General features: G+C 33.1%; 1 protein-coding gene across 1 annotated transcript; it reads right to left on the bottom strand.

The window, feature by feature from the left end:
- Positions 1–270: 270 nt before the first annotated feature.
- LOC105840298 (CD151 antigen) lies at positions 271–8574 on the bottom strand. Its single transcript, XM_036288555.1, has 5 exons — positions 8289–8574; positions 2963–3154; positions 2329–2502; positions 1789–1995; positions 271–1134 (listed from the first exon to the last, which is right to left on the bottom strand). Exons 1-5 carry the CDS (start codon positions 8346–8348, stop codon positions 1060–1062), a joined length of 708 nt encoding a protein of 235 aa, XP_036144448.1. The 5' UTR covers positions 8349–8574; the 3' UTR covers positions 271–1059.
- Between the last annotated feature and the right edge of the window lie 1108 nt (positions 8575–9682).

Raw genomic sequence — 9682 nt, 5'->3', positions numbered from 1 at the left:
TTCATAAATACTGGACATATATAATTTTGTCTCGCAGTAACAACAGCAGCGATAGCAGCAGCATCAGCAGCAACAGCAACAATAATGGTAATTTCGTACATTATACAAAGAATTAAATCGCCTTTTTTATCGTTTATGTATTCTCTTAAACCGTGCTTAGCCTTTCTGTACGCTTTATCGTATTCAAAACATAAAGACTTTATAAACGCACATCAGTTCGCTGTCGCTCGCGAACAGGGCGGAATTTTTTAAATAAAGTATTTTACAAGATAAAATATTATATGTATATATATTTGTAAACAATTTCTATATATACTGTACTGTACAAACAAAGTAAATTTTTATATAAAGACACATACAAGGATTCCATGTTTTTTAACAGCGTCAACATCTCCGCAGGTACAATTGTGTGGCTCATTGTATGAAAAAATATTTTTATAATATAATATTAACTTTATAAAATATTATCACTCATTTGCTTTCCACTCTCCATTTTGCATCTTCACTCTCGCGAAGGTACTTCAATTTGTGATATGTGTTTGTTTATGGACTAACTATCATATGAAACAATCCTGTATGTGCGTATTAAACAATTGGCAAAGACTTTTTTTTATTTTTGAACTATTATCTAGAACATGTATAAACATGAATAAAAGCGGCATTTAAAAATATATATATGTGTATATATGTATGTGTATATATATGTATATATATATATATAAAAAACCATATAGAAAAGTTATTTTCACAAAAGAAAAAGAAAGTCTGAGAGCCGGCAATAGTTATGGTAACACTCATTATCGGGTCGTGCGCCATACTCTGTATTAAATTCTTGTAATAGAAAAATAACTTTCAACGGAAAAACATTATTTTTATTTTTAATCACGACTGCAAAAAACTAGTAACACAAAAAAACTGGAAAAGAAAATGAAAAAGGAGACTCTGCCTTCTTTCCCTTATAAGCGAATTAGACATTGACGATAGTAAGATGATCGTAAGATTGTTGTTGCATATTGAAAGCCTCCCGCGCGAAGCGGCATCCTTCGCAGTCCTCCACTTTTATACGCTATTATTTCTGCCTTCGGGATTCTTTATGGAATTTGCTAGCCATAATGCAAAGGCGACGCCAATCACCTGAAAAAAATTAAAAAAGAACATATGTAATTACTGCAAGATTTTCACACGGAAATAACAACTCGAGAATCAAACATATCTTTGATATAATATTAGAAACTTGGATATTTAATCTTAAATGCTTTCATTTTTGCTACATTAACATTATTCTAGATAAATATCACAGTATAAGTAGATACAGCAAGTTCACTCTGTGTCGGCACCTTTGATCTGGAATGAAATGACTTATACTGTGATAAATATTCACCAACATAATTAAAAATGTTTTTTTACTTTTTACGTCTACTTTTAAATTAATATTAGATTGTAAAGTATTAAAATAATCAGACTAATGCTGTTTTGAAGTTATTTTAAGCTATCAAAAGCGTAATAACAGAAACTATATTAACTTTAAATTAGCATTTGAATGAAATTTTTTCACACAGAAATATTCCACATGTTTATTTTGCATGAATTAAATAATCAATATCAGAATGGGGAATAAAACTTTTTTTAAGCTACAATAAATGTTCAATTATTTTATTACTAAGCAGATGCGACAATTTTACAATTTCATTTAACTTTTTTATTAATTTTGGAGTTTCTCTCTCTCTCTCTCTCTCTCTCTCTCTCTCTCTCTCTCTCTCTCTCTCTCTCTCTCTCTCTCTCTCTCACCTCTATAACAACAATACCGATAGCGATGCCACCCATCGTCGTAAAAACAGCATCCAAGATCTTTTTCAGCGCTAATACGCAACCTCTTTTATAAGATTCGTCTTCACTACAAGTGGACTTTTCCTCTTTACCGCAGCAACTTTCTGGAATAGCAATACCTAGGATCTTTTGGAAATCATTGGAGTTATCAACACCACAGCAATGCAACTGTAAAAGAACATTTCACATTAGAGTATTATCCATTTATAAATATCTACTTATAAATTTATGAATGCTTCTCAAAGATATTTAGATGGTATATTGTGAATTACTTTATATTCAGTCATTTCGGATATAAATCATTCGTAGCATTCCAGAGTCGTGTGACAGTGCAGATATGTTGCATATAAAAACATAGTTTCTAAATCTCGTACGGTAAAATATTATAATATATTATTTTAAAAGAGCGAAAATTTTGAGTTTGACCAAATGATTTGCCAGTGCCTGCGTTTTACTATACGAGATTTCAATTGTATATTAAATACATTCTAAAAGTCTTACTCCTTTTTGAACGGCATTCACGTAATCCTTTTGCTCTTGACTGTCGTTGTAATGATCAAAGTGTGTTCGGTATTCCTGTTCTAAATCAACATTGTCAATATATCCCGTTGCAACTAACACGCAGATCGTGATGAACATGTGTAAGACCACGAGCGCTATGAGCAAACCTACAAACTACGCGGAAAAAACGAATCAATTGCCATGACTTTTAATCCTTTTCAGGCGGACAAAGGTGCCGCGTGTCAAATAATCGTGCCATTTAATCAGTGCAATCGTAATAATCGTATTCAAATGGACCACATGTGCATTATAATTGTCTAGAAAATATCCAGTAGAAAATAATCTGACGCTACACTTTTGAAGTAATAAACAAATAAACGCCACAATTAAAACTGGAATTTAAGCTAGAAATAAATTTAATAAATTTCAACCTTCACTTTTTAGTTATCCTTGATTTAATAAATGCAACATATTGTAATTTCCAACGGTATTTCGAACTTATAATAAACTTGACTTATTATTAGGATTGTATTTAAGAAACATTAGTTAGAAGACACGATTACAATTTAAGATTGAAAGTCAAACTTTCCTTCAACTTGCATAACGAGGGATGAAATTTTGATAGAAGACTTACCGTCATTAGCATACGATAACTCTCGCGATACGCGCCGTAGATTCCTATGCAAGCAACGACGAGGATGATGATACTGAAGACGATCGTCGTAATTGACGAGGACGAAAACCTACTTTCATTCAGGTTTTTGAAATAATAATCGTTTTCTGTTTCCGACGAAACGGCGGTAATAAAGATGGCCAGACCGTATAGCTGCAACAAAGCATTTTGTATTTGCATTATCATACATATATCTAATATTGTTATTTTATCCTTATAATAATTTTATATAATTTTATTCTCTTCATATTGTTGCCGTCGTGTGTAAACATTTCTATACTGAATAAAACTTATTACATTGCAATTTCCTTACGTTAAAATAAACATTAAAAATAACGTAAATCACTAATGGATTCTAGGGGAGGAGAGTTTGGGATTAAACCCTCCCCGTTCTAAATTAAAAAACCTAGTCTTACTAGATCCGTTTAAAAATTTAAGTAAAATAATGTAAGTCGATTAACGCGGGTGCCTGCATATATCAAATTCTTATGCATAAGATTCACTGTATTTAAACTGTCTGATGTTCAATGTCTGAAAAATTTTATTAAACCCTCCCCTCCCCCTTCTCTCTATTATCACCGACAAAATTCACTAGTGACTTAAGTTATTACAGATGTTATTGTGCAATATAACAGAAATGTTAAAAAAGATTAATCGCAATTACTGAAATACCTAGACTGAATAAGAAATCACTTAATATATTTTACTGTTTAAAAACTCTCTATTTAAAAGTTTGTATATAATAGGCTTTATTAAATAGTTAAAAGAAATAGAGATTTTAAATTCTATATAAAATGTATAGATATAGAATACAAATGTATAGATATAGAATACAAAAGTGAAATAAATTAAGTCAGCCTTAGTCACTCTGGGTACCTTTGCTTCAAAATATACATGCAACAGTGCTAGAATGTTTCTGTACATCTGAGAAAACAATTTTCAGTTTAGTTGAATTGGATTCTGGCCACATTTAAACAAACAATTGTCCGATTACAAATTGTTACAAACCGTCAAATAATTATATGCAACAATTTTTGTCTAATATATTTCGAGGATAAAAATAGATCAGAAATGCGGCATGTGTGCAACCATCGGTATGCAACCATGTATAACGTACGTCACACGATCCGGTCCCAGGCATCTGGAAATAGTCTTGAAATATAGCAGACGCGCGTTATTTATATGTATATATTATGGGTACGTTCGGCAAAGCAAATCTGAGGCGTCTGAAAGCTCTGCTAACACATTCTGTCTTTGTTATTTACTAAAATTAAACAAAGATAGAGTGAGGTAAGAGAGCACTCCGATGTCTCAGTTTTACTTTGCCGAACGTACTATATGTCGCTACGACACGTGTTACAGTCGATTTTTGAGATTGCCGCAACTGGACTAATGCATTTGTACTATGTAAACAACATTCGGAAACCAGACAGTCCGTATCCGTTCGTTTAAATCGATTTGACCTGTAATAAATAATTTCAACCCTAGTTTCAGAACGACTTTGTCGTAAGACATTCTGCTGTGTATCTTGTGAATAGCGAGCGATAGAGCAGAGGAATGGAAAAGCAGCAAAAGGAAAACTGTTTTTAATAAAAAGAATCTTAACAAAAAAATAAGCGAATGATTAAATAAAACAACAATGATAATCACCTGATGATCGATTGCCAATTGTTTGCATATTGTTGTTCGCTTTCGGGCTCTCAGATAGTGTCGAATTATGTTATGCCAGTGTGAATGACAATCCTGCGCACGTGTTTTCACCGAGATGACATCATAGCATCCATAATAACATCCTTGAAACTTCGACTTTCTTCTCGAAATTACTACTGGGACGACGGCGACGCGCGACGCTTCGCCGGCACAAACATCTTCCGCAAAAGCAAGTAATGATTAGCAAAAATTTCAAGAAAAACTGAGTTCCACGTGGAATTTTTTGATCACGCAATTTTCGCTAAAGTGTTTAAAAATGTAGCAAAATATAGATTTGAATGTAATTTTGTAGATCATCAAAATGATTATCAAGAGGATGTTCAAGCATGATAAACAATGCTGTAAATAATTTTGATAAATTTTATTGTAGCAATCGCAGCTTGCATCTTACACAGAAAATAATTAACATCAATTTAACAATCATTGTTTATTATGTACAGGATGAATTGGCTGTCCCAATTTTTTACCATAGAAGATGGATTACCGACTGTAACCTTAATGCACACATGTACGACATATGTCTGTGCATATGCTGCTAAAAGAATATTAAATCTTTATTAAAAAGTTTAACAATCTTTAATTTAAAAAAAATTATATTTTTATTTCAATAATATAGTAGTCATCTAAAGGGTACCAATATACATGAGACCGTTCTTTTAATAATAGTACTAAAAGATTTTAAAACATTGTTTAAAGATGTCATTTTTTTATTTAATATTTTTATCTCTCAACTCAATAAAAATTATTATTAAATAATAAAAATAAAATTTTCCATGTAAACAAGTTCTGTCTCTGTTAAAGATTAATAAATTCTATTTAAAAAATTTTAGATTTTTCTTTATTATATATATTAATTAGATAATTAGTAGATTTGAGACTACTATTTTTCTGTATACGTAATTATTTTTATAATCTAACAAAATTGTTTTCAGATCTGTATTCGGGTAAACTTAGATATTTTATCACAAAACCATTTTTTTCCAGATAAAAATTGCGTTTTCTGTTAAACATCTAATATGCGTAATGGTTTAATTGGCGAAAAGTGACACTTTGGTGAGAATTAAAGAACCAGCATGCGAATGAGTTAATCGTGATACTTTGGCCTTGAATTCTGTTGTGACAGATCTGTAACTTTTGATCTTTTCTTGGAAAAATATAATCGCGTTTCAAAAAGAACTGGTTATATAATATTTCACTGCAATTGAATACTACGAACTTTGTTTGCGAACTCAATCGAGAGCGATAAACATGATATAAAACTAATCTATTAAATACTGTACGCACTGAATATTTATTTGAAATGAACGAATGTGTACGGATATTCTTGAATAAAATATTGCATTTAAATGCCAGTTTTTAAAAAAAGCTAAAAAAAGTAACGACATAAACGATCCTAAGTGCAACGCTACTCGGGATATTTTCATATAATAATCTCGCTCGCTATTAATTAAAAACAGACAGAAAAGAATGCTTAATTTAAATAAATATTCATTCAAATAGTACCAATAGCATATTTTATAGAAAATCAATAATATTTATTTCAAATAAGAAATATTTTCTAAATTATAGAAAATATTACTTGTTTTAAATAAATATTATTGATTTTCTATAAAATATGTTACTATTCGGTACTATTCGAATAAATATTTATTTGAGTTAAGCATTTTTTTCTGTCAGTGTAAATCGATACCGCTCGCGTAAGCTTAAAAGAACAAAACGCGCCGGTAAGCCGGAGTTTTGTTGTAAACAAAAATAATTATTTTCGATTATAATCAGTCAGGAAGGACGGAATCTAGACAGGTGTAAAACGGTACGGAAATTCCTCGACGGAGAATTAAACCATAACAAACGAACGGGTAAGAATCGCGATCGACGCGTCACGGTCGTGAGAGGGAGAACGTCCGTCCTAACAACCATCCCCGTCCGTACAAGCAGATCTGAATCGGGTATATCCGATGGAGACGAGGTATGTCCTGTCCCCCGGTAGCCTTCATCGAGAACCTCCGACGACACCCCCTCGGTGTAAGAATGTCGAGCACGCTAGACGGAGGAACGATACACCCTCTCCTCCAAGAAGCCGAGGATGCTCGACGGAGAGAGAAACACTCTTGTCTCCAGAAGAAAAGGATGCCGAGAATTCCCGGAGGAATGAAAGTACGCCTTCGATTCCATGAGAAAGACATCGAATATGTCAGCGGGAGAAGAGGACGCTAACTCTTCCTCGTCAGCCTCAAGAGAGAACAGGAGCCGGAGTGTCTAGACGTCTAGACCGGAGTCTGGACATGGACTGGTTCAGACTGGTTACCTGTTCCGGTCAACAGGCAGCTTATGTACCCGGTGTGGAAATCCCCACCTGACGCACCTGAGATATCGGTGGTGGTGGTGAAGACGGCCGCTGGGCTGCCGCCCTGAAATAGGGGTTGTGTGGGTGGCGGTGGCGACGCAATGACGGTGACGCAAACCGAGTCGTGACATTGACACTGATATCGTCGTAAGGATATTCTATCGTCATTTCTTATATTTAGCGCGAATTTTTCGTAAAAGTTAAGATAATGTATCACGCATATACATTTTTCCTTATTTTTAACATTAAGAAAAGCAAAGAGTTATCACTTTTGCAGGATGTGAGAGATTTGTTGTATATTTCTGATGTCGAAGCAACACAGCAACAATAAAAAAAATAAAAATTTTGCCAGGTCTTTCTGAAACGTTTGAATTATTAGTACGTATTTTTGATTACGTGATGACGACGAGAAAACACAATTTTTAGCAGAACATGAAAAATCTAATGGGAAAAAAAGACTCTCTTTAAAAGATTTAAATGGTTACGTTTCATTGTTTTATAAACTTAAATGGCTTGTTCTTTTTCGCTGCACTGTTGCACTGGTGCAACAGGTTAGAGTAACACAAAAATATTTTTTCTTACTCTAACTTATTGCACCAATGTAGCAGTGCAGCGAAAAAGAACAGACCAAAAAATTCGTGAGAGATGGCGAGTCAGGGTGCGATCCCATGAAGCGGATTATGCGGAAGCGGAACGAGCGGATCACCAATCGCGGGATCATTCTGATAGAACTCTTTTAAAGATTCCGTCAAAACGGTCCTGTGATTGGTGATCCGCTCATTCCGCTCCCGCATAATCCGCTCGATGGGACCGCACCCTCACAGTAAAAAAGTACCCCCGTGAGAAGCGAGGAGACTTACTTTAATCAAACATTCCGAATAATAAATGGCGAGAATTTTCATGTTAAAAAAGTCAAATTGCATTGCAACATCCACAAAATATATTTTAAAAACTACACTTTTCATAGATTGTTGTAATTGCAGTTGTTATATTCTAAAAATTCATTCATTTTTTTGTTTGCATTTTGCATATCACAATCCGAGCATTTTTAACAATTTTTCCACCATTTTAAATCTACGGTTTTTAATTTTTTAATTCTGAATTCGAACTCAAATTCAGCGACCTCAAAAATCTCTAAGTACCAAGTTTTATCGTAATTGAAGTATTTTTCTTTAATTTTACCAACTTTCATAGGTTTTCTGGCCCACCGATGCCGGTGGCACATGCACTTACCACGAAAACGAAAATAAATGTGTAGTGCAGGAACTTGATGATCCTTTTTTGGCACGCCATTTTAATCAATCGATTGTCTTATTACTTGAACTACGTAGCGGAAGAAACTTGCGCTGGAAGCAATGACGAGCACTCGAAAACGGGACGAACACGACGTACACGACAACGAACGACTACGAAACTGTAAGTCCGGTCCAATTCTAACTGATTTTAACTGAAATTCTATTTAAAAGACGCTCCGCCGACTCCGCGCGACGCCAGACTACGCCGGAACGACGGGAGGCCAAACGACGTAGCGCGAAATCGCCCGAAGTTTGCCGAGGAATGAGGTAGAGCGCCACGTTTCAAATCGCGCCCAGATCTACAGATGAAGAAGCGAGCGATTGACGAACGCACGCGAAATAACGAAGAGACTTTTATATATTGCAAAATACATCGCCGCAACATCATTTTTTAGTTCGGAAAACAGGCGTTCCTCAAAATAACGACATTAACATTTTTGTCCTTACGTTTTGCCCAGTTGAAGATTACTGGTTCAACATTGAGAAATAACTGATGTCCATTTCTATCAACGTAAATTGACTTTAATTACAACTTATTAAATTGACTTTAATTACAACTTATAGCTTACATACTCTTTATCGTTTTCTAATTCTTAGAATTATAAGAAATAAAAAGCAAATTAAATGTGGACTACAGTTAATTTGATAGAAATTAACAGAGCCATTTAAAATGTTTAGCTATGTAATTATAAATTTATAAATAATTTATATTATATTGTTACATAAAATAACTAATTATATAATAAACTATAACAAAATAAGCATCAATATTATTAAATTACTCATCAATTTAAATTGTGAAATTACATATTTATGTAATTACTATGCTTCAAGATCGACAAAATTATGGCGTGCGTAATGGTATTGATATGAGCTAGAAATAGAAAAAATTTACCCAAAATTATTATTAAACACTAAAGCAGATCGATATAGAATATTTTAATTTTCGCTAATGTAAAGAGTTAAAACTAATACAATTTTTTTTAATCAATGCTGTTTTAACGTTAGTTTAAATAAATAGAATCCTGTCTTTCCAGACAGCATACAATATTAATAAGTTATCGATACTAAAGATAATGATCAAGAAATTTCGATATTGCGTTTCCAATTATGGATATTCCAAATTTGTTACATCTTTGTCATTTTAATCAGCGTAATTATTTATATAAATCTTCAAAAAAGTTTGATTTATTCTATAAAATGTTGCTTCTTGATACTTTTTATTCAAAGAATTAATTATTGATGTCTTGCAGCAAAAGTCTACAACAGTAGCAGCAACAACAATAGTAGTTTTCCCTTTCTCCTAAAAATCACATTCATCTTAAATGACGA

This window comes from Monomorium pharaonis, chromosome 6 (genome assembly GCF_013373865.1).
Source record: "Monomorium pharaonis isolate MP-MQ-018 chromosome 6, ASM1337386v2, whole genome shotgun sequence".
Classification (NCBI taxonomy): Eukaryota; Metazoa; Arthropoda; class Insecta; order Hymenoptera; family Formicidae; genus Monomorium; species Monomorium pharaonis.
This window is presented reverse-complemented; position numbering and strand designations above follow the sequence as displayed.

What these genes read in the sequence shown, in the direction of transcription:
- LOC105840298 (XM_036288555.1), bottom strand. Translation starts at nt 8,348, where the DNA reads ATGGCGTGCCAAAAAAGGATCATCAAGTTCCTGCACTACACATTTATT. An exon ending in CATTTATTTTCGTTTTCGTG is followed by an intron (nt 3,155 to 8,288) that starts GTAAGTGCATGT and finishes GCTTTGTTGCAG; the next exon opens with CTATACGGTCTGGCCATCTT. An exon ending in GTTATCGTATGCTAATGACG is followed by an intron (nt 2,503 to 2,962) that starts GTAAGTCTTCTA and finishes TTTTCCGCGTAG; the next exon opens with TTTGTAGGTTTGCTCATAGC.